Source organism: Poromitra crassiceps (genome assembly GCF_964638095.1).
Source record: "Poromitra crassiceps genome assembly, chromosome: 8".
Lineage (NCBI taxonomy): Eukaryota > Metazoa > Chordata > Actinopteri > Beryciformes > Melamphaidae > Poromitra > Poromitra crassiceps.
The window spans coordinates 29,269,030-29,294,935 of NC_139629.1; the positions used below are offsets into that span (position 1 = coordinate 29,269,030).

The 25,906-nt window shown below is 43.7% G+C and overlaps 1 protein-coding gene across 1 annotated transcript in view; it reads left to right on the forward strand.

Annotated features, from left to right (window-relative positions):
• Positions 1–2,189: 2,189 nt before the first annotated feature.
• The window catches only part of aldh7a1 (aldehyde dehydrogenase 7 family, member A1), a 54,803-nt gene continuing 31,086 nt past the window's right edge, over positions 2,190–25,906 (forward strand). The window contains exons 1-5 of the mRNA XM_083640909.1: positions 2,190–2,439; positions 13,808–13,861; positions 16,295–16,360; positions 16,771–16,851; positions 20,740–20,863. Of these exons, the coding sequence (XP_083497035.1) occupies positions 2,251–2,439; positions 13,808–13,861; positions 16,295–16,360; positions 16,771–16,851; positions 20,740–20,863 (514 nt within the window). The 5' untranslated portion in view covers positions 2,190–2,250. The remainder of the gene's footprint in view (positions 2,440–13,807; positions 13,862–16,294; positions 16,361–16,770; positions 16,852–20,739; positions 20,864–25,906) is intronic.

The window sequence follows — 25,906 nt, forward strand, 5'->3', positions numbered from 1 at the left end:
GTAACTAGTAATATGTAGTATATTACATTTTTAAAGTAACTTGCCCAACACTGATTGTAATTAGTCTAGTTTCTCTCAAGAATCTAACTTTTTCCCCCCTCCTCCATCATGCCCCCACAGGCCCACACTCTAGCTACAGATGTTTCATCCAAACCTCTCTTGTCCTGTCACCTTCTCTCCTCTTCATATTTCCGATCATGAAATCAGGACGTGCCCCATTGTCTCTTTTCCTGCACTGTTTGATTATTTTCTTACAAACTAACTATGCTTTCCCTCTGATTTTGAAAGATAAGTAGGCTATGTCAAACGTAATATACAAGCCAAGATGCAACATAACAATAACATGATTGAAAACATAAATCAATACTTTCCTCAAAATGTCAGTGACTTTTGTTGATATTAGTGGCTGTTTTCCTCGTGATGATAATCTGTTTAATTTACAACAAGGCTATTCAACTGGCGGCCCACCAATCTATCAAGATATAGCCTATATATATATATATATATACACATATATATACATGTATATATCTATGTATATATATACATATATATATGTATTTCCAGACACTTTTAGAGACACTGAGGGAATAAATTCATTACCGTAACACATTTTTAATTGGAAATATGAAACAACAAACTTTTTTTTTCCAATGGCAAGCACTTCAATATGCTCAAGGGTATCACTCAAAATGTGTATGATTAACAAATACGAAGTTGTAGCTAACATTGCGAGAAATGCCATGTTGTATTACGACTACATACTTCATACTACATGAGGGAAAAAAATCTGTTCTACTTAGAGACTCAACAACCATTTCTGTGGATTCCTTGCCCCCAAAAATGTGGAAATAGACACCAAATTTGTAATTCTAGGTCTAGTTGGAGTCAAAATATGGCCACAATTTTAATAATGGCAGCCATTTTATTTTTATTTTATTTTTTAACATACTTCCACAGTGTTTCAGGTATCAATATAAACATAAAAATGTGAAAATAAATTCTGTTGCAATTAGTTTAAGGTCAAACCTTATTTTCCCTAGACTATTAGGCAATGAAGACTGACGATTGGTTAATGGTAGGGCAAAATATGTCATGTGGCAAAGTCACATCAGCAACGATGATCAGCAACAGGTTTTATTGTCTGTTTTTGAATATTGTGCCAGTGAGAGTTTCAGTGTGTTTTAAATAAACAATCAAAATTAGATTTTTTTTTGCCTGCCTATTTGTTTCGTGGAAAGTTGTTCTTTGACATGAAGTTGATTATATGTGAGAAAAAAAGTAGCTTTGATGTAACAAGCTGCTTTTGCCATGTTGCTCGTAGCTTAGCTTGCTACATTTCTCTGGGGATAGCTTCAATGTAGTTTAGCTATATTTAATCAAGAGTAACTGATAGCTTAGTGATAGAGAATAGAATTTCACCATTCCTCATCCGCTAAATGTATATATAACAGCTGATAGCCTAAACCAAAATGAATTTGAAACCAGGAGTCCAGGAAGATGTCTTAATGAAAGTATATTTATTTACCATAACATTCTCTGCAATATGTATTGTCAGAGGGCTGAATCTCAATGTACACATTCCGATACGTTATACAGTCAAATATTCAGCCGCGATGTCACAATCTGACATAAGCTTTATACTGTAAAGGAAGAGGAAAGGCAGAGAGGAGGGGTATGAACTTTGTGTGTGCTCTGCTCCAGTCTGACAGGGAAACTGTTATCAGTTGTTATTGGAACTCGATGCACTGACCAAGGTTTCAGCAAAAGGAGAGAAGTCCTCAATGCCATGGGTGAATCTATATGTGTGAGATGTCATGTCATTGTAACTCACTGTAGCATAATTATGTGTATGCAAATATAGCTTATTGATTAGGAAATGCCAATGGAACTTATATTTTTCTCCAACACTTAGCTTACTACATTTTCCAAGTAGCTTGCCCATCACTGCTGGTTACCCAGTTTTTGAGAGAAACTGGACTAATCACAAGACTGTAATGCTGCAGTAGGGAAACATTGGCAGGATTCATCCAGAAGGTGGCGGTATTGCAACATTTTGGATGCCAACCGCCGTTAAACCAAACAGAAGAAGAATAAGAGGAGGCGGTGTCGCTCGTGGACCTATCGGCTGCCTGCGTGGCCGTGACGTGTGTCCGGTGCCAGTGGCGTGGCTGGTCTGCGGCTGCGCTCTGCCTCTGCCCCAGAGAGAGAGAGAGAGGAGACTTTAACCCGGTGGATTTTATAGCAGCTATGCAGCGCTGCCTCACTCTCGCCCGGCACAGCAGCACACTCCTCCGCATCCCAGCCGCGTGTGTCCGCTCCTCCAGAGCCATGTCCGGCCTGCTCATCAGCCAGCCGCAGTACTCCTGGCTCTCTGAGCTGGGACTGTCCGAGGACAACCACGGCGTCTACAACGGCGCCTGGGGGGGCAGCGGGGAGGTAGGCGAGTCGACCCGATTTAACTTTGACCCGACTGCTCTCCAAATAGCCGCTTGGTTAACTCGAGAGCACGGGGGTTGGTGTAGCTAGCAGTTAGCCAAAAGTTAGCCCAATGCATGCCATCCATCCACTCCTGCGTGGAGAACAAGTCACACTAAACTCTAGCTAGCACGCTAATGCTGCTTAATTTTCTGTCATTCACATGGAACTTTCCAAGCCGCGCGTATTTTCAATAACGTTTGAAGCGCACCGGTTCTCAAAGTTCATAATGTATTGAAAGTAAGGTGCTTATTTTGGGGTTATCTCAACAATCGTCCGATAGCGATTCGTAAATGTTATGACGTTGTGTCCTCCTCCACCTTTTGAGTCAGATTGTTGACGTACGCAAAAAAATTTTTTTTGTTGACGTACGCTTTAGCACCAGAGATGGGAAAAGTACTGACATTCTGTACTTGAGTAGAAGCAGGGGCGGTTTTAGCATCAGACCTTAGGTCATGGACTGCTGAACCCCTAGGGGGGTCCGGGGGCATGCCCCCCCGGAAGAAAATTTTGTACAGTTTCAAGTAAAAATGGATCAAGCTGGTGTACTTTGAGATCAAAATGAAGAGACTAGGGCTGTGTTCGAAACCGGGTACTGCGCCTACTACTACTACTACTCCTACTACTAAATTGAGTATGTAGTGTGTTTACACTGTGCAGTATAAAAATTTTGAGTAGGCGAGAAAAACCCGGAAGTCTACTACATTCGCAAGATTTCCTGAGTAGAGACGGGCTGCTTACTTCATATACTCATTCTCCCATAATGCATTGCGACTCATCTGACCAGCCCCGGGAAGACTCGAAACTCCGCCATTAAAACAACGTATTCTTCACTTGAACAACGCCACTTCACTGCTGCAGGTATGTTTTCACAATTTTGTTTTCATCACTAAATTCACTTCTGACACATTTGAGGCGGTAAGTAGGGATAGTAGCAGCGTTTTAGTTGACATTTATAACGAAATGTTCGAAGGGGTGTATAACGTCCACAACTGAGCACGTCGGCAGCAGCCTGTCGCCTGCGGGGAAACAGGCTGATCTGGCCGGCTAGCTTTGTCGACCCACCCGGCGGCGCCTCTGCTCACAGAACCCCTGTTCCCTCTCCCCACAGTTATAATGGCAGACGGAGCTGCTGCTGCAGCTTCCAGGAGCTACAATTGTGAGTAATGTGGCGTTAATGTGCCGAAATAATAGTAGAATGACAGGGTTATATTCATAATGAACGTAAATAAGTAATGCCATAACGTTCGTTTCTTCAGGGGGCGATGAAGACACCAGGCGCCTTATTAAATGGCGAGGGGACAATGAAGAGCTCTTCACAAAAAAAAAAAACTCTGCAGTGAAAGCCTTTGAGTAAGAACATTTAACAACATGTAATTTCCATGTGCTTGGCTCGCAACGTTACTTAATTAAATTCATTTGATTGTTTGTATCAGATTCATAAAACGAAACATTTTGAAAATTAGCATTTTTTAATTTTGGACTATCAATTGAAACATCAACTGAACGAATGATACAATCATGATGAATGATCAACCAATAAAATATTTTTCTCTGCAAATCTGAATCCTGATCTTGTGGTATCCAGATCAGAATGTTCTTATCTGAAAGTTATTTAAAATACCAGGATAAAACCTACAGGATCAAGTTGCACCAGACAAATGCAAATATTAAAGTGGCTGGTAGAATTGAGGCACAATATAATGATTTACAATATGTTTATCTCAAGTGTATGACAATTTGACCAATGCTTGCAGGACATTCATCAAGGAGTATGGCCTTGAGGGGGTCGAGGCGTCCTGGATTAAAAAAAAAAGGGAAAACCTCAAGCAAAAGTACAAGGTAAGCTGAAGTATCAAAAGCAGCCTGACATGAAGGGAAAATCCACCCAAAAAAACAGTACTGTAAAACAGCTATGGATGCACCTAACTTCTGGGTCCATAGAGCTTAACAGTGACTGAGCACTTTTGAGCTGTATTCTGTTGCTTGGTGGTGTCTTTCTGTCTAAGAAGACAGCACATTTTGATGTCATCCCCTCTTGATCAAACAGCAAGAACTTATTGAATAAGTATCAAAAGCAGTCTTGATGTTTAGCATAAAAGAAACATGTGATGATGGTGATGTTTGCCTTCTTCACAAGAAAAGTCAGTCCTGCCTGGGTGATATCTACAATTTGTTAAAGCCATGCATTGTGTTTGCCCTATATCCAACCCCCCAGCCCCCCAATGTGTAGCCGAATAAGATTCTCACATAACCTTTTTTTGTTTTGTTTTGTTTTGTAGGACCTGAAGGCTCCTCGGACGGGTGTCTCTACAGAGGGAGGAGAGGCCACTGCTGCAAGTTGGAAGTGGTTTGATGCCATGGATGAGGTGATGGGACAAAGACCATCTATACAGCCCGTAAGCCTCATCTCCTCATCCGTGGCATCTACCTCTGCAGCAGTGGTCTCTCCTCCTGAGGAAGGCAGCCAACCTGCCAAGAAGAGGCGGGAGCCGGAGTGGGCCGCTTTTCTGCAGAGTTTTGAGGCCAAAGAGAATGACATTTATGAGAGAGAGCAAGAGAGATGTCAGAGAGCGGAGGAAAGGGAAGAGAGGAAAGAGAGAGAAGCTGCTGCTCGAGAAGATAGAAAAGAGCGAGAGGCACAGGAAAGAAGGGAAGAAGAGAGAAGTAGTAGTGAGAGGAGGGATAGAGAGTGGAGAGAGTGGATAGCGGCGAGAGAAAGAGAGAGCCAAGCCAGAGAGGAAAGACAGCAAGCCAGGGAGGACATGCTGCTGCAGTTGCTGAAGTCAGTCATGGGAAAAAAATAATTCAGAAGTTATTTTGAGGCTGTTCGTTATTTTTGAAAATACCTCTTCCTGTTTTGTTTGATGTTCATTACTGTTTGCACAGTTGCATTTTTTTTAATATATATATACATGTTCTACCTCGTTTTATCTCTACCCCGTTCCAGCACTTTACAGTTGCCTTTTTTTTTTTATATTTAATGTTTTATGTATAATGTTGTAGGTGACAGATATTTGATTGTTGTTGTCTAATGTTGTTGTCTAATGCATTTTTGCAGAAATAAATAACACAAAATATTATAGCTTTGTCAGTGTTTTTTCACTTTTTACAATTTATACTGTTTGTAAAAATGTCACTCCTTTTGGTTAGAAATAGCTTGACACAAATGCCCTGGACCAAAGATTGGAGCATTATTTTTGTTTAGGTAGGATGGTTGATATACGAGGCAGCTGAAGTTGTTGGTAGGTGGATGTTGATCAGGAGAGGAGAACCGTTGGTGGGGTAGAGCTACCTGGACACACGCCGGGATTTGATAAACCCCGGCTGGGTCGCCTGGCTGTCTGGTTGAAAGACCTGAAACACAAGGTTACATTGATGTTGATGTATTTCACAAGCATCCACTAGAGGTCACAAGTGCATTGTCTTGAGAGGATGTACCAGAAATCTGCCTGTATTGAAATAGAAATAGTGCCTGTACCCATTCTGTATTGATTTTTTTAATGCAGTTATTAAAGCAAAAATTATTCCCGACAAAGTATTGAGTGCAGGCATGAACATAACTTTACAGAAGATGGACATTTCTGTTTTGAAAATAGTTTATTTTATGTGATATTTAATTTGTTGAAATACTGTTTTGGGGGTGTTATGAGCTAGAAGCCAAATTATGCTTAAACAAATAAATACTTGAAATAATTTACTTTGTGTGTAATGAATCTATAATCTATGTGATAACGTGTTCTTAAAATTGTGCAATTTTTTTATACTAAAAGAAACAGGAAAATGTTGATTTTCTCATTTATAGGTTATAATTGATTTATTGTCCTATTGATAGTACTTTTCCCTCCTCCTTTCTCAATCCGGGCTGGGGACCGGCTATGGCGGAGTTAAAAAGTTTTTTTTTTGTTTTTTTTTGTTTTTTGTGGCAAAAAATAAATAAATAAAAAGCAGTATTCCCTATGGATGTAGACTGAAATCAAAAGCAATAACAAAACCCCTCCCACTTCCCCTCAACAATAGTCATGCTCATGTAAGATGGGTATCCTTTGCCCAGGAGCAGAGACTGCAGCGGCAAGCCTGCCTCGCAGTATGTCCCCAGACCGCTGGACTGGCTCATCTGCCTCTGCGCCAGTATCCCCATCATCAGCATCATCAGCATCATCTTCCTCTGGCTCCAGAATGTCCCCATTGGTGATGCAGAGGTTGTGGAGGAAGAGGCAGGCGACGATGACCTCGGAAACAAATCCCACCTTCACCTCCAGCGCCTTCAAAAAAATGGACCGCCACCTGGTCTTCAGGACACCAAATGCCCTCTCCACCACACATCTCGCCCTGGACAGAGTCCTGTTGAATCTGCCCTCAACAATATTGCGGACAGGTTCCCGGAATGGGGTCAAGAGGCAGATGGGCTGCGCCAGGCATGGGTAGCCTCCATCGCCAATGAGGCACCATCCAGGAGGTGGGAACAGCTGCTGCGTGTACAGCGGGCTGTTCCGGAGGACCCTGGCATCATGGACGGAACCAGGGAAGCCCACAAACACATCCATGAACCGCCCCTTGTGGTCACACACCGCCTGAAACTGGACAGAGTGGAAGAGTTTGCGGTTGAAATACTCTCCCGCAAACTGTCCAGGTGGGACGATGCGCACGTGGCACCCATCAATGCTCCCCGCCACGTTGGTAAATGCTGGGGAACCGGACAGCCTCTGGAACCCAGCACCGATCTCCTGCAGCTCCAGATCCCTCGTGGGGAAGCAGATCAGCCTCCTGAACACACCCTGGATGTCCCTGCTGACCTTGTGCACCATGTCATGGACAGTGGTACGTGGGATGCCGAAGGCCTCCGACACAACCCTGTATGATGTGGCACTGGCTAGCCAGTATGTGAACACCAGCACCTCCATCGTCTTCCCCCATCCATGGTCGGTGACCGTGTCCCCCTGCAGGAGGTGAATGAGTTGCTGCAGGGTTGGCCTGGACAGCCGGAAGTCCTTCCGGGTGTCTCCTCCTTCCCCAAAATAAAGCCGCAACAGGGGGACATTGGGATTGACCCTGCTGTATGGCCCTCTTGCGACCTGTAAACGAGATTTTTGAAATTATTTGACTGTGTAATCTTGTTTTTATCACATTACTATTTATTGACTATTATTAGATTTAGGATTGCTATATGTTTTGCTTATTAGAGTATTGTTTATTATAATTATCTATCAATCGATGATCAAACACATACATTTTTATTACCCCAAGTCTCACTCCTCATGCCAGCCAAAACCTAACCAACCCCAATGAGTACCACACTGGTGTTAATAATGCTGTAATGAGGCCTTTTTCACTTTTACACATGTGTTTGATGCATGGGGAGGACGCTTTAAAGATTAATGTAGTCATTAGTCTGTCTGCAGTGTTCTGATGGTAGAGAATTTGACTCCCCTTTCTCTCATCACATACTGGGAGCTAGTTAGCTGCCTGCCCTGAATGAAACTAACATTACTGATTGTAATGCGACATGTGAATAAAAATATCCCACTTACTTCTGGGAGGGATCCAAATATGATCATGTACATTTGCATGTACCGCAGTCGACGACGCCGAGCTTGTCTCCGTCCTCTGATGGCACACATCCGAGGCATGTTGAGATCAGAGCTGGACAGCTTTCGTGGGTTAGACGAAAGCACAATGGGCAGCACAGATGTGTTGTCCTTTGAAGTCTCCACAAACGTCCAATAGTGTCGCCACAGACAGAAGGAGGCGTCATTTTGATAGACTAGCTAGCCAATGAATCAAGTCAATTCACGAGTTACCAGGCGATTTTTTTATGTGATGTATGTCCAGAGCGAGGTACTGTAGCAGCAAGGTCACGCCCAGCGACCGCAATATTCTGCATAGTGAGGCCGGGCCAATAAGGCGCTCTGAAGTCCATCACAAGTCCGCTATAGGCGCTTGGGAATCAGCACCCCAGCGACAGCAATGTCCTGCCCAGCAACCGCAATAATCTGCATAGTAACGAGGCCGGGCCAAGGCGCTCTGAAGTCCGCTAGCGGCGCTTGGAATCAGCACGTAGTTGTCCCGGCCCAATGTACTAAAGTCCCGGTAGGCAGCAGTACCTAGCCGCGGGTCCCTGGAAGTCGGGAGCCCAATTTCTTTCTAGGCATTGCGTTACGAAACTGACCACATTACGGGAATCTACATTGTTTAAACTAGTCCACGAAAATTATTAAACGTTCAAAGTGCCATATTAAAATTCTTATAGGTAAAACTAAACTGCTTCCAGGCGCTGCTATTCTGGCGGCCATGTTTGTTGTCATCGAAACGTTTCTGCCGGTGCGTGATGCATTGTGGGATAAATACCCATACTGTAGTTGGAACGTAACGGGTACTTAATTCCATGATAAGTATGTAGTATGATAAGTAGGCAGTAGCTACTCATTGAGAAAAAGTAGTTGAGTAGTTGAGTACCCGGTTTCGAACACACCCTAGATCTATGAAGAACTACACACATCAATATCTTCTTTACCGTTCTGTGGTTTTACAGCAATGAAAAAATAATTGTTTCCCTATATATATTATATATATTCTGCATACAGGTTACTTATGGTAGAATTATGCTTGCATACATAATACCAAAATCACTTCAGGGGAGTTTCAAGTAAAGTAACATTTTGCTTTGTAGGCAAAACAAAAGTAAAATTAAATCAAAAGGGAACTTCCTAACTTATTGGCTGGAATAAAATTCCGACAAGATAATAATATACTGTAAGCACTAAAGCAGGAGTTTGCAGTCAACTAGTTGAAATTAATATGTGCCAGTATTTGTGGGGGTCAAAATCTATATAGGGTGTACCACCACAAATAGATCAGTGTATGGGAAACACTGACTATTAAATTGTGTGACTAGAAAGACACCAATAAATCTGAGAAAATGTACTTTAATTTTGAACAACAGCACTACAACGGTGGCATTACAAATGGTATTATGAAATTATTGTGGGGAAAAACAGGAATGCCACTTTTTTTCATGAACTTTAACTCATTGAGTGCCAAGGACGAGTATAGTCGTCAATTCGAATAGTAGCGTAGAGTGCCAAAGACGACTAAAGTCGTCAATTGCGTTTTTTGACGGTGGGACGTGGATCAAAGCCTCGTGCATCTCCTGTAAAAATATTGTAGCCATTGAAGGTGTATAACCTATTTTATGGACCCATTAGGTGGCGACAGTGCTCTCCAGATTAGAGAAAGTTGAGGAAAAAAAGCAGAAAAAGCCCCGTGATGAAAGAGAAACCGATGCATGAGCCAGAGCGGCACAGATTGCTCTGGCTGCCTGGAGCCAACGTTAGCTGCGAACAGCAGTCAATCCGCTCCCACAAATGAGCCCCTCTGTCTCTGCTGCATAGTTTCTCCACACGATTAGACGCCAGAAAATAAAACCAAAGCCAAACCATTCTCATGAGAATGGTTTGGCTTTTCAGTGTCGCGCTGGGAGCCGGCGCACAAGGCTGAGCGCTCCGAAAATAGACTGGGTGCAGCGCACTTTGAAACGCGCAGCAGAAAGCCTATAATCGGACGCAGCTTCATCCCAGCTCACAACCGAAACCCCAGAAACGCAGACGAACGCGAGCCCGATCCAGACTCCCCCGACGAGCGGCCGCCATCCGAACGTGGATCCGTAAGGCAGCAGAGCCTCCCATAGCAGGCAGCAGAGACTCGCCTGACACACGCAGCAGCCAGCAGAGCGAGCAGAGCCACCAGAGACACTCCCACAGAGGAGGAGTTTGGAGTTGAGGGGTGTGTGGGTGCTGTTCAGATGTTTCAGGTCAGAAAATATTAGCTTCAGAGTCAGTGAATGTGCTTGAAATGCTTCATTTCACAAAAGGCTGAATATCTCAGCTTCTAATTTGAAACGCCTGTTTTTGCTGAAAACAACCTATCTTCTCCGGCTCATAACTAAAGAACGGAAAATGGTATCAATAAACTTTTATTGCTGATGATACAATAGAGTCTCCTCGTTCTTTGTGCGTGTTCGGTGTTTACATAGTAATATCACACAATATTCTGTGGGCCTCGAGAAATCACTGAAAACGCTCTGAAACTCTGAAACTTGGAGCGTCCGTTCTCCAAAAGTGGCTGGCACTCAATGAGTTAAGCAGAAAATTAAAAAATTGTTTTAAAGCAAAAATAAATAATAAATAAAGATAATTTTACCAGAAACTGCTACTAATGACCACCATGGATTTGGAGAGAGAAAAAAAAAAAAAAAACGTTTTTTTTTTTTTTTTTTTTTTTTGGGTGGGCTGAGACTATTTTTGGGTGGGCTAAAGCCCACCCAAAAAAGGCCTAGAACCGCCCCTGAGTAGAAGTACAGTTACTTGTGTAAAAAACTACTCTGGTAAAAGTAGAAGTACTGATTCAATTATTTTACTCAAGTAAAAGTAAAAAAGTACAGGCTCTGAAATGTACCCAACAAGTAAAAGTAAAAGTATTTTTACCGTATCTTTCTGAATGACTGAACCTCACATCATAGAATATAATTTGAGGATAAAAGATCCCCTACAAATGTTTTACACATCTTAAAACTCTACTTTAAATAGTGTGCTATGGTTTTTCCACACAAAAAACCCCCCATTAAAATCATATCTAGTCCTCCCTCATTAATATTTCCATGATATATGAATGTGCAAATAGTTAGACAAGTTTAACTAGTACGAGTATTGTGCAGAATCACAATACTCGAGACTGATATGATACTGATACCTAATGGATAAGGAACTGAATGTCCACAGGTTGATCACATTCACAAATTCAAGGTTTATTATTAAGACAGAACTGTCTCTGGTGTTAGAACACCACCATATTCCATATTAGCTGAATGTTGACAGTGCACAAACTGAATGTATGTGTTAGAACAACACCATAAGGGGCCATGCACGCAGGGAGCGGTTATTTAAAAAAGAACGATTGGAAAAGCCAGATTATTGGCAACTCTGGCAGCAGCGATATGAAAATCCTCCTCTCCTGGGAGAAGACTCGAGGTGGGAGGAGTGAAGAGGAGCAGGGCACTTTTCCTGTTAAACTTTCCTCAGCTTTCAGCGCCCAGAGCACTGCGCTAAAAAAAACACCACCAGGTTTTAAACGCGATGAAATGCTTCTTGAAAGAGATGCACGCTAAGCGCGTACTTATAGAGAATGAATTGCAAAAAGAGGAGCGCTAATAAGTGCTGGCTGTCTGCACGGCTCCTAATGTCTGCGTGTGTCTCCCCTCAGAGAACATCCGTGTTTCTCTTCTTTGTCCACGCCCCGGAGGAGTGCCAAGTCATACGATTAAAAACGATTTTCAGACGGCAGCCCGTCTTTTATTGTCACACAACACACTACAACACATGCACGGAGGGCCACAACACACACATGCTGACGGTGGCCGGTGAAATTTGTCCTCTGCATTTAACCCATCCTGGCTTTGTCCTTTCCTCCTGGGGCAGGCCAGGAGCAGTGGTCGCTTTCTCGTACAGCGCCCGGGGACCGACTTCGGATGTTGTCGTCACTGGTCGGATGACGATGACGATCTGATCTTCTGCATGTTTTTAGTGGGGGGGGTTATATACGGAGGAACCCCCCTGGGGGAGCACGGGGAGAACATGCAAACTCCACACAGACAGAAAGGCCCTTACGACGAGATACCCCACCTGGGCACTAGGCACTGAAGATATGGGGGGGAACACAACCACAGCGCCCACAGTGTCCCAGGCGAGAATCGAACTCAGGACCTTCTGACTGCGAGGCGACAGCTCTACCACTGAGCCACCGTGCCCCTATTACTATTGGCGGAGCTGGAATGAGCTTTTATCAGCAGCGCTGGGAAACTCGTCTATTACTGCTCCGTTCTCCCGTTTCTACTCGTTTTTAAATTACATTCTCGTGCATTTAAACAAAAGTAACGAACCTGTTTTGAAAATGTACACAAGTAAAAGTACAGATACTTGTGTTAACACATTGAGTGCCAGCCGTTTTTTCAATCCTGTAGGTAAGTTGTGCCAGGTTTTCTTTTGAGGATTCTGGCTCATTTTACAAGAGCCGAGGATTCTTTTCTGTTAAGACTTCGTGAACACCAATCATCTAAAAAGAACTAATAGAATGTGTGCTTTCTCTGTCTAAAAGAGTTAGTTTGCAGAGTTAGTAGTTATGTAGATATTAGCCGTTGAGTACAGCATGGTTTCAGAGATTTTCAGAGAGTTTAGAGATAAATGGATTTTTAGAACCACCTCACGTGCCTGTGATTATGGGTGCCCTTGGGCAAGTCTGTATACTGTATTGTGTGTGTGTGTGTGTGTGTGTCTCCAAACTCCTCCCTCCGTCTGTGCTGCGGAGGGAGGAGGCTCCGCGGCCGCTCTCGGCAGTCTGGACTGTAAAACTGGCTCGTTCGTTTCTTGAGGTGTCGGCTGAGAGCTTTGAAGAAGCTTTTGCGATTCTGGTCTTATTTATGCGCAAACGTACTCGAGTGTGTGTGTGTGCGCGCGCGCGTGTGTATGTGTGTGTGTGTGTGTGTGTGTGTGTGAAATCGAAAGAGTTTTCGCCCAGCTATTTCCTTGAAAATTAGACTGGCTTTCCAGCGGACCCGTGGCTGTGGCTTTCTCTCTGTCTGGAGAGAACTGTCGCCACTTAGTGGTCGGTAAAATAGATTATACACATTCTCTTCCTCCAATATTGATATAGAAGACGTAAAAGGGGTTGATTGATGTCCCACCGTCAAAAAAAAAAAATGTTTATGTAAGACGAGATATCTCGTCTTTGGCACTCAACGGGTGGATTATGTAAGACGAGATATCTCGTCCATGGCACTCAAGGTGTTAAAATGTAACGAGTAAAAGTAAAAAGTCGTCAGAAAATTAAATACTCAAGTAAAGTACAGATACTCGAAAAATCTACTTAAGTACAGTAACGAAGTATTTGTACTTCGTTACTTCCCATCTCTGTTTAGCACACATGGCTAACGAGCATGGCTAACGAGCCTACACATGGTCTCTCAGCCTCCCGAGTCAAACTGTTTGAAACGGCCACTGGTTTTGCAAAATGTGCATCGAAACAACATGCAGGAAGACTCCTCTAGCTAGCTGCCAAATGGCGTTTTGGTTGCTTTAGCAAGTCGTTTATTTGTTCATGTTTACTTTTTAGGCATGTGCTTTTCACCCATGATATGGGTGTTTCTGTGGTTTGACAGTTAGCTAACTTTTAATGATGTACGTCAGTCATGTACAGGTGTTCAGCTGCAGCGAAGCAGTGCATTTAAAGTGTGTTGTTGACAGCGATGGCATAACTAACTGGTGTTTTTGTCTTCAAGGTCATCACATCATACTGCCCTGCCAACAATCAGCCCATTGCCAGAGTGCGGCAGGTAATTAAAGGGGGACTTACACCCCGGAAAAAATGGATTCCAACCTGTAAAAAGTGAATTGAGCGGTCGTCCAGGCCGGAATTACAGCTCGGAAATGCGGGTATCATTCAGAGCTCCGCTTTGTCCGAGTTGACATCATATTATCCACACACCTCATCCAAATGTTGCATCACCGCCTCTACTTCCCAGAACCCTCCTTGGTTTTTCCCGGTGTTTTCCCTCCGACCAGGAAGTGCAGCGTGAATGCAAATATGCCAGGGGCGGAGGTTCCCGAGTTGAAACTTCCGGCGTTCCGAATTGTCATGAATGCGGTATAACCCCCCCCTCCAAGAATGTGTAGAAGTGTAGAATTCTAACAGTTTAGTCTCAAATGTGGAGATTTTTTACCATAATCCTTCACACACACCCTCAAAAGCTATATACATTGGTTAAAAGCCAAATACATGTGTTTTAGGGTTTAGTTACCCTTTAAGCAATAAACCCCAACAGCGATCAATATTGTGGCTTATAAAACAGTTTGGCGAGTAATACTGTGCTGCCACAGGTGTGTGGTTATAGAGTATTTTATTCTTGATTGGCTCCCAGCCAATCACAAACAACAACCGGAACTGTTTTATAATGTCAGTTGTCCCTTGATACATGACATTGTGAAGAGACATGTAGTGTTTACAGATATATCACCTACTTCTGATGCAGTGGGATATGCTCCATCGTGTGTTACATATTCACTGGACATGGGGGAGGAGTGCTCCCTTTTTTTTTTGTTCCAAATTGTGATTTAGTGTTCACTGACTGTAGTGTAAAAAAAAAGTTCCAAATGGACTAAATCCACCTTGAATCCACCTGGACTTTAACTCCTTATCGAGTCTACTCTGCTCGAATTTTTGCAATATTTTTGTCAAGAACATATCGTCGCTGTCGCGGCAGGACCTCGAATCTCCAAAACAGTTTGCTCTTAAAATACTGAACCAAACGTCGTCAAAGTTAGCACATGTCTTAATTATAGTTGGTTTCCCGCTGAATGTGTCATTACTTTATTAATATCTTACCTGGATAAGCTCAAATGATGTTGTTTATATTATCAGTCCGACTTGAAAGCACTTTCTCCCGGCCAGTCAGGCGGGAGAGAGTCGCATGCTCATGCACGAGCCCCCAAGCTCTAGGCCGCGGGGGCGCGCGCAGGAGCAGCAGTGCCCCTCGCCTCTCATGGCCGAAGCGGGGGCTTTGGCATTGGGATGAGAACAGTCTGACATAACGTAGCATTAACATTACTTTATTCTCGTCAGAAAACACTCCGATTTGCATGTTAAAACAAGTTTGCACTTTGCAGCCTAGGAGAATAACTGGAAAACATTTTATTGATCTATTAACGTCAGAGGAAGCCAGGATTAGTCAAAACGATATGAGAAATACACAGCACGTCTGCCGTGTGACTTTTCCGGGTTTACTGTCCTGCGTGGGGGGGGGGGGTACAGACGGAGGTAGGGGACGAATTTCGAGGTTTGACTGACAGATTGAGGGCGAATGGCCTTACGAGATTTACTCACAAGCTCGTTTTAATGCTTTCCCATTGGTTGCATTTGGTAAAAACCACACAGAGATGTGAAGGGTGACCAATGGCACTGAATTATGACAAAAAGTATAAAAAGGGACATTCGAGGTCCTGGCACAACAGCGACGATATTTGAATTCACTTGCCTACTGTACCACCGCAGAGACCCGGGTTCAAATTCCCGGGCTTGGTCACATGTTCCTAGAGGCACAATTGGCCGTGTTTGCAGGTGGGAAGCCTCAAGCTGGTAGGTATGAGTCCTGGTCGCTGCACTAGCGCCTCCTCTGGTCGGTCGGGGTGCTTGTTTGGGGGGCAGGGTAACTGGGGGAAATAGCGTGATCCGCCCACATGCTATGTCCTCCCGGTGAAACGCCTCGCTGTGATGTAAAAAGAAGCGATTGGTTGACTGCACATGTGTCTGAGGAAGCATGTGCTAGTCTACAGCTCTCCCCAGATTGGTGGAGGAATTGGCCAAGTACAGTTGAGGAGAAAATGGGCAAAAAATCTGGGGGGGGGGGGGGGATCATCTTTGAATTTATGTATATGAAGTATCAGCAGCACGTTTTTACATTTTGGCTGAGACAACTTTAATCCAAAAATACTGTTGGCTGTCAAAAACCCATATTGGTCTAACCTTAAATCAAAACACTATCAACAAACATGCTGTGTAAGATATACAGTCTTTTGTGAGGAAAACCCTCTCCATGCAATAAGGTGTGTCACCACGCTAAGAAACCAGTAGCTGCCATTTCAAAGAGTCACCATTGCTAAAGGTAGTTCAGTTGTGTTAAGTAAATCTACAAGGTGATTCTGGTAGAAAGTGTCAAAATTGTGTGAACCTGCGGAATGAAGTTGTCATCTGGTGTTTTCTTGTTGTAAAGGCAACCATGGCGGAATATGAAGAAACGGTCCAGAAATCCAGGGAAGCTTGGAAGTTGTGGGCAGATGTAAGTAGAGCAAATGGATGTTGTTGTTGAGGAAACTATGGAAAAGTACCTATACTAAGGAACATTATGCTATATGCTCACCTAAGGTCAAAGGTTACACCATGAGTGCCTAAAACTGATACGGATCTGAATCTCGAAAAGTAACATCTGGTGTGTTTCTCACCTCCTTTCTAATCTCCTTAAAGTGCTAAAACTCTTAATTATAATTGGTTGTTCCGTCTTGTGCATAAGACCTTGTACTTTTTGAACCAATAGCTTTATTATATTTGATGTATATTAACATGATCATGAGTTCCTTGGTTCCCAACCTGCAGATTGTCAACCTGCCAAACTGCAACTCTCTCCACATGATCAAGCATTTTTGACAATCGCTGGCCTAACGGGATTCATTTTGTCCTCGTTTCGTCCAGATTCCAGCACCCAAAAGAGGGGAGATCGTGAGGCAGATCGGCGACGCGCTACGAAAGAAGATCAAAGTCCTCGGGAGCCTGGTACACCTTCTCTTCCTTGGCACAAACAGACGGTGACAAATGAAAGGAAACCCGTGTCTTAGTGAGATGTTAAGCCGCCACGTGCCGTCAGAACAGCTTCGATGCACTCTGGCGTTGATTCTACAGGTCTCTGAACTCTACCGGAGGGATGGAACACCATTCTCCCAAAAGATATTCCTTCATTTGGTGTTTGGATGGTGGTGGTGGTGGTGGTGGTGGTGATGAGGGAGAGCGCTCTCTAAAAGTCCAGACACACCAAGGCGATTTGTTTTGGCCCAATGCAATGTTTGGGCTGTCTTGTGAGTTTCTGTGGCCCCTAGTCTGTGTGTCCCGCACCGGTGTTCCTACTAGTGGGCTTTATCTAGTCTGTGTGTCCCGCACCGGTGTTCCTACTAGTGGGCACAAAACGTTCTGCTCATCTTTCAACTTGATCTCATCTGATCGTTCCAAAACACGGATATTTTCACGACGATGTGCCTTCAGGAAAGTGCTGTATGATATCGCACATTTAGTGTGAGTTCTCCTTATTTTTCACCGCCGCCTCTTCCTTTCAAGCAAAAGACCAGACGAGGGCTGGGCCACGCCAGAGCCATTCGCTAATTCTTATCGGACATATTCTCGATTACAAGTAGCCAAATTAGCCCATTTGAAGTGGTGAGCGAGAGTGGTGTGAAAATGGCAGGCAAACACTGCTTTGTTTCATGTATGTGGTTTGTATATCCACAGTCGGCCTCGCTCAGGCGCAGAACGTACTGTACGTTAGGGCTGGGTATTGGCAAGGATCTCACGATAACGATACGTATCACGATGCGATTGTATCGCGATATATTGCGATGCGATACATATTGCGATATATTGCGATATTCTACAGAATTGACTCAAAATTAAATAATAGAGCTAAAGATACAACACACTGTGTACCACCCAGGTAGTGTCATAATATGTACATCACTTTATACTGATAAGTTAGTGGACAAATTGGCGTCCAAGTATCGATACAGTGTCGGGAAATAAAATATCACGATATATTGCCGTATCGATTCTATTGCCCAGCCCTACTGTACGTGCTACTTGACCGTCCGCTGTAGTCTTTGCGGTGTGTTCCAGTGCAACATTTTGGCTCCGGAGACGTGAGGTGACGCGACAGTCGACCTTTTTTGCCCTTAGTTCTTTGATGTGGGTTTGGTGTGTCTGGGCCCAACACGTCGGTCCAAAATCTCACATACTGTACGTGTTCAATTGGGTTGAGATGTAGTGTAGGGATGTTCATCAGTTATCGAAAATCGATAATTGATCGTTAAGGAATGGAATCGATCATGTGGAATTCTTATCGATTTTGTTATTATTATTATTACTATTATTATTATTATTATTATTATTATTTTTTTTTGGACTAGGTTTGGGTAGAATTCGTTCCTCCTCGCCCCACTCCATTGCACAGCCGACTAACGTGAGGTGGAGCTTCATATAGTCTCTAGTTTTCTGGCTGGGCACGGGCCTTTGTGCCAACAAAACTGTTTTAAACATGGGGAATTCACACCGGCATGCGCCGGGGACAGCAGAGTGTTGGAGAGGAGACACATTGAAATAAAGAGTTCATTGAGGAGAACACGTTGTCTTTAGTATTTTCTGCCATAGGCATTCATTTTGTAAAAAAAAATATATATATATATTATTATTAATATGATCGATAATCGATAATTGATCGTTAATTTCCCCCGATTTTCGATTATGGAAATTTTTCAAAATGAACATCCCTAATGTGGTGACTGCGAAGGCCACAGCATAATGGCAGCATTCGCACAGGATCCAGCACTCTGCATCCTCCCACCCTGCGCTCCATTCCTAGTCAGTGGGGGGAGGCGTGTCAGGTTATGGCAGTGGCTGCTGCAGCCTGCAGGGGGACGTACTGCGAGAGAGTACAGGGAGATCCTGAAACCTGACTTCATGCTGCAGCTGGCCATTTATGGCCAATCGCCTAGAGAGGCAAACATGCACACACTGCTCTGCTCTCGTCTCTTCTCTTTCTCTCTCGCAAAAGTGGCGGCTGTATCTCTAAAACTGGTTTTATGCTCACGCAAAATCGCCAGCTCCGACTGCGCCGAGGGGTCACCGCAGCTGGCCGTCCTATCGGCGCAGCTCGGCGGAGGGGGACGTGCGGCTCCTCGAAAATGTGATTGCGGCGTCAACGCGGACGTGACGTGACGTGACTAGCACGAGAGCTGTGATTGGCCGTTGCCTTGGGCCGCGCACATATCCACTGACGTAGTTGTTGTGAGGAATGAAGAAATGCCATTTCCTCATTTAACAGTGCTTGTCCATCATCTAGCAAAGCCTTCTGCAGGCTCACCGGAATGAGTTTTGAAATGGAGGGACAATAAAATGTCCCCCCACCGACATGATTGCAAGTTCTTGGTAAACGACAGGATAACGTATGTAATGGACATGAGTGCACCACAAGCCACCTAGTGTTTTGGACGTGTACTGCAGCCAACGCGCCGAGTTACGTTCAAGTATGCACAGTCTCGCTGTCCCTGCTAGTCGGCGGCAAGGCTCCAAGTGGAGGCTGCGCAGAACCCTGTCAGCGCCTTGAGTTCTTCACAATACAAATCCTCTGGTTAGTTTGTGGATGAAAGCGTGCCTTTTAATATGAATCAGGAGTCGGCACAACAACACGGCTCCTTCACATGGCTGAAAGCGATCAGGATGAAACGGTGAAATAGCAGATATCAAACGGAAACAAAACTAAAAAAGAGAGAAACTAAACTAAAGCTACAAAATAGCCTACAGCCTTAAAGCTTAAAAATGTCTTTTCCTAGATGGCTCGCACACATGCTTGTTTTGAACGGACCAGGCAGAAAGGGGGAGGTGAAGGGAGACCCTCCCACTACACACTACAGCCGCACTACACGCAGCGGCCACTACATAGCACTGTACAGTGCACCGTCTGAATAGAGAGGCAAAGTGACCGCCTACTTCCTGCTTCAGCACTGTACCAGAGATTTTCATCCGCCATTTATTTTCCCATAGACATTTCGTAAAATGCTTATAAAAATAGTTTCACTTGTTCAAACCAAACGGTTCAGATATATTTAGAAACAGGGGAGACCACATAACATTTCAATCGGACCAAAACGTAAAAGAATAGCAGATTTAAAGAAAATATTCTTTCAATGTAGTTTTTTTAAGTTTTGGTCGGAGTGAAACGTTCTATGGTCTCTCCTGATTCTAAATATAGCTGAAATGTTTGGCTTGACGAAGTAAAACTATTTGTATAAGCATTTTACGAAATGGGGAAATGAATGGCGGATGAAAATCTCTGGTACAGTGCTGAAGCAGGAAGTAGGTGGTCACTTTGCCTGCGCTGTCTGAATGAGCCCTATCAGCCATATCATTTTCATACTGGTCAAACATGCAGTGAGCCCTCGTGACCTGATGGGGGCGTCGTCATCCTTTTCTGCATGAAAATCTGTCTGGATGATCGACTAAAATCCAGCCTCCTAATAATAGTGCAAACGCTCTGCAAAATTAGCATAAGAGACTAGGGCTGCCATAATTTTCATTATTCATTATTATACTATTATTATATAGTTAATTGTATCGCACAGTACTCCACCTGCATGGAAGCATCGGCATTCGTTTTTGTTTCTACACTCAATTTATCCAGGTTATTCCTATCATTTGTCACCTGTCTGTATATCTGAATGTGGTGAATAAAGATGCACCAATGCCATTTTGTCCAAGTACCTCCATTAAAGGGAAAATAAATCCACCCTAAAACGCACAAAAAGCAAGATCACCCGTTGTCTCGCAGTGTGTGGTGGTCGCTCATTAGAAGGCGTGGACTGTTTGCTTTCGTGTCAACTTGAAACTGTCTTCTACTTCAAGGTGTCTCTGGAAATGGGCAAGATCTACGTGGAGGGAGTGGGCGAGGTGCAGGAGTACGTGGACGTGTGTGATTACGCTGTCGGCCTGTCCAGAATGATTGGCGGGCCCATCCTCCCTTCAGAACGTAAGTGTGGCTAAACTGCATGGCCTAATCTGTACTACCAATGTCCATTTCTGCACATAATTGATGCACTGTGTAATTATGCCAGGCATGTTTTCCCATATGTCTGAATAATCCAAATGGCTATGGAGTGTGTAAACAATCTATTCGCCGTTTGGTTTTTAGCATGTTCAATTGAACAGTAGGCTCAGACTGATATTCAATATGGTCAAATATCGCAATATTTTGTGAATATTGTGGTATTTCCAGCGATTAGGCGGAAAAATCCCCTATCCCTCCTGGCATGGCACGGTCTATATTGCTTAGATCAGTGGTTCTCAAAGTGGGCTCTAGGCACTCCCAGGGGTCGTTGAGGGGGTTCCAGGCGGCCCCCAGCAAAAAGGGGAATAATTAATTCACTATAATTCCAGAATGTTGTGGGTTTCATACTGTAACAAAACCATCTATAAGCAAAAATCGTATTAGATGGGGCACCCTGGGATCAAATCTGATGGGGTCCATGGTGTGAATCTTCACTGGCCTCACGTTTCGATTCAGAGGGCTACGATTCGATTCTAAAAGGATTATCCATGCATCTTAAATCGATGCATCACTTTTTTCCCCGAATACATGATTTATTTTTTCTCACTTTCTTTTTTCTCACTGTGTGGCTACTTTTAAAATAAAAGTGCATTTGGAATTGCATTGTATTATGATCCATCATTAAAATAAACAAATGCATTTACTTCCATTATATTTTATTAGTACAAATGCTGCCCTCTGTTACAAAGAGTTAGCCACCAGGTGGCAGTCAGGGTTCCAAGAATGCAGGAAAGCCACAGTAAAAGTGGAGAGTGCAGAAGAAGAAGCACAAGCTTCACTGACGCTTTACTCACGTTAAGTTGCAATAAAGAAGGAGTCAAAACATATCACCTGACTGGACATCCATCATATAAACATGCATGGTGCCAGAAGCAGAACCATCATATAAACATGCATGGTGCCAGAAGCAGAACCTTGATGATGCGACAGGACACAAAATAACAGGCTGGACACCATTCCACCGGAGTGTTCAACATTTGATAAGCAAAAGTGCTAAAGCTAGCTGCTAGCCGACAAACGGCTTGTATCTCCGTAACCGTAACTCGTAGAGACTCGTGGGTAGGGATGCAGGGGTTAACCGGTTTGACTATTAACCGCGATTTAAAACGTCACGGTTATATAACCGCAGAGGCTCCGCTACACCGAGTGTTTTGTTTCACAACAGTCCGTCAGTTTAAACTCCCATGCGGCGCAGACGGCGCTGGAAGGAGAGGAACCTGTCTCTCTCGCTTCGTTTCCGCACGGACTATTTAGCGGAGGCACCAAACACAGGCAGCTGCCATGTCTCCCAGTAGTAGCCAGTCTGTAGCCTAGCCATGGATGCCAGCCCAACATAAATGTTGCAATACATGTCCCGCAAGGTTTCTGAGATTAGGGGAAAGTCTGAGCTGGTGTTACGTTAAACCAAACGTGGGGAAGAGGCAGCGGATTTGTTTAGCGTTAACATACAGTCATTGACGTTAACGTTAGCTGTTGTGGCTAATGTTAGCTAGCTGGCCATAGCCTAGCGTACATAGTTCCTCAAGCTCGTTGTGACCAAACATCCCCGCATTTAAAGCACTTCATGCTCCCAGCGCTGGCCTAAACCATAGAGAACCTCATGCTTTACACGAAAAGAAACATCAAGGGTTTGTGTCAACTCCAAAAGCAACCCGCTAACGTTACATGTAGGCCTAATAACGTGAAGCTAACGTAGCTAGCTGCTTGGCAGTCATGATCTGACTGAGACAAGGAAAACAAATGCGCACATTTACATAACAAACACCAGTCAACACCACAGAGTGTCCTTTCTTTAATCCAGAGGGAGCATTTTCCAGTAAAAAGTGAAACGACACATGATGGCTTATAGTGAGGCTTTCCATGCCTGCCCCATCATCACTTCAATAGAACTGACCCCAATGCAAAATTCATTTCAGACGGCACATTTAGTTGCCAGTAACATGCCAATAAGAGTCTAAGTTACTATGCCTTTTGTGTTTTTTTCTGCAGACTAAGCAGCTATAGGCTTTCGCTTCTATAAAATAATAATAAAATATTTTTTGTATTATATATATATATATATTATATATATTATATCAGAAATGTTGTTTGTTTTATGTTCACAATAGTGATGTCAGTTAGATTTGATTAGGTCAGAGCCATGGAATATTAAATCATCCATCTTTGCTCACTACATCTGCCCTTTCTTCTTTTTTTAATCCCAGGTGTGCATAAAATACAGGTTAAGAACTTATTTTTTTAAATACAAAAATGTGAAAAAAGTAACAATAGTATGTTTAACGTATCGGTTATTGGCCAGGAGAATATTTATCGGTTAGCGTAGGCCTATACTATCGGCTGTAAAAATCCATATCGTGCATTAGTATTCCGGAAGGCAGCAACTGTTAAGATTGTGGGGGAAATACAATAAAACCTCTATTTAGAGAATGCTCATGTGATTTTTATACGTCCATAACAATAATCGTGAAACCGTGATAATCGTGGTTTTTTCTCAGACTATAATCGTACATCAAAATTTATAATCGTTGCATCCCTACTCGTGGGTGGCAGCGTTAGATTCGGGGTGAAAAAATACTTATAGTCCTTTCATAAGCATCACGACTTCCCCTTCCGTTTCACAGAAAATGTAAATACCGTAAAACTGCCAATAAGGGCCCGGGTGTTTATTATGCTAAATCGAGTCTGACCCCAGGCGGTTAAAGGAGCCCAGGCGGCAATTGGAGTCAGGCGGTTATTTCTTTATTGTACGAAATTGACCCAGGCGATTATAATTTTTTGCACAGAATTTCTGGTCAGCAAAAACGGAAAGTATCAAATTGCTTATTTAAACCAGTGAGATAGTACTTAGTACAGTACAGTACAGGCAGTTTTGATTTTTGAACATGCCTAGTATTGTACTTCCTAGTATTGCCTTCATCACCATCATCATCATCCAACTACCAGTACGTTACAGTATCAGTTCATTGCTCTCCTCTTAATCCCTCTGCCAAACAGCCATACCATATTTTAAACAAGTCACATTAGCCTACCGCTCACACATTCAGTTGTTTGTGTTTCATTAGTCTCGCTGGCCAGCCTCCTCTCCATTCCGTGAGAAGGGAGGGGAGGCTGACCAGCGAGACTAGTGTTTCATTGGAAAGTCATAGCAACGTCATTGTAGAACGCACGCTAACCTTAGCTACCAAACTAACGCTAACGAAACAGCACTGCAGCACTACTAGACAAACGAGCAGACTTACCAAATACGTAGACGCCAAGAAAAGTTTCCAATACATGTCCAAATAAAATATAAAACTGTCTGACAGGGGGAGAAAGAGCATGACTGACTTCCGCCTGACTTCCTCCAAAACACACGTCATTACCGTAAGTGACTGAATTCAGTCAACACAAAAACATACCGTAGGCCTAATGGGGGAGAAAAAACATATTTATTCTAATAACCGCTCCCGGCTGTTGTTAGAATTGTTGCTGTTACGGTTAAACTCAATTATATGCAAAATTGAGTTTAACCCCCTGCGGTTATTGGAGACTCGGCGGCAATTGGGGAGAGGGCCCCTATTAGAAGTTTTACGGTAATGTAATAATGGATTTTTGACATTTGTGAATCGATGCAGAATCGTGCACGTCCGCATCGCGATGCATCTTATAATCGATTATTTTTGACACCCCTAGTCCATGGTCTAATTTGTGTCAGTTTAGGCGTGAAAAAGTTTGAGAACCACAGGCTTAGATTATAACAATTGTACAAGCTTTTACATTTCTAAACCTGTAATCTACTAGTGCAAAGGATAAACAAACAAACATAAATTGTAATACCTGAAGTGGAGAAAAAAATGTCTTTTTAACTCAAGTGGGCTCCCTTTTCCACAATCAGCCTGTTTATCTGGAAATGGCAAGAAGCAACAAATTATAACAAATGGCCATTGTTTCCTCCAATGTTTGAATCAAATGGTGTTTTTATAAATATACAAACTTTTTAGTGGGTTTTAAGTAGTAAATATGTCCGTGTCCCTCCAGGACCGGGCCATGCCCTGATCCAACAGTAAGTAGTAAATATGTCCGTGTCCCTCCAGGACCGGGCCATGCCCTGATCGAACAGTAAGTAGTAAATATGTCCGTGTCTCTCCAGGACCGGGCCATGCCCTGATCGAACAGTAAGTAGTAAATATGTCCGTGTCTCTCCAGGACCGGGCCATGCCCTGATCGAACAGTAAGTAGTAAATATGTCCGTGTCTCTCCAGGACCGGGCCATGCCCTGATCGAACAGTAAGTAGTAAATATGTCCGTGTCCCTCCAGGACCGGGCCATGCCCTGATCCAACAGTAAGTAGTAAATATGTCTGTGTCTCTCCAGGACCGGGCCATGCCCTGATCCAACAGTAAGTAGTAAATATGTCCGTGTCTCTCCAGGACCGGGCCATGCCCTGATCCAACAGTAAGTAGTAAATATGTCGGTGTCTCTCCAGGACCGGGCCATGCCCTGATCCAACAGTAAGTAGTAAATATGTCCGTGTCTCTCCAGGACCGGGCCATGCCCTGATCGAACAGTAAGTAGTAAATATGTCCGTGTCTCTCCAGGACCGGGCCATGCCCTGATCCAACAGTAAGTAGTAAATATGTCTGTGTCTCTCCAGGACCGGGCCATGCCCTGATCCAACAGTAAGTAGTAAATATGTCCGTGTCCCTCCAGGACCGGGCCATGCCCTGATCCAACAGTAAGTAGTAAATATGTCCGTGTCTCTCCAGGACCGGGCCATGCCCTGATCGAACAGTAAGTAGTAAATATGTCCGTGTCTCTCCAGGACCGGGCCATGCCCTGATCCAACAGTAAGTAGTAAATATGTCTGTGTCTCTCCAGGACCGGGCCATGCCCTGATCCAACAGTAAGTAGTAAATATGTCTGTGTCTCTCCAGGACCGGGCCATGCCCTGATCCAACAGTAAGTAGTAAATATGTCTGTGTCTCT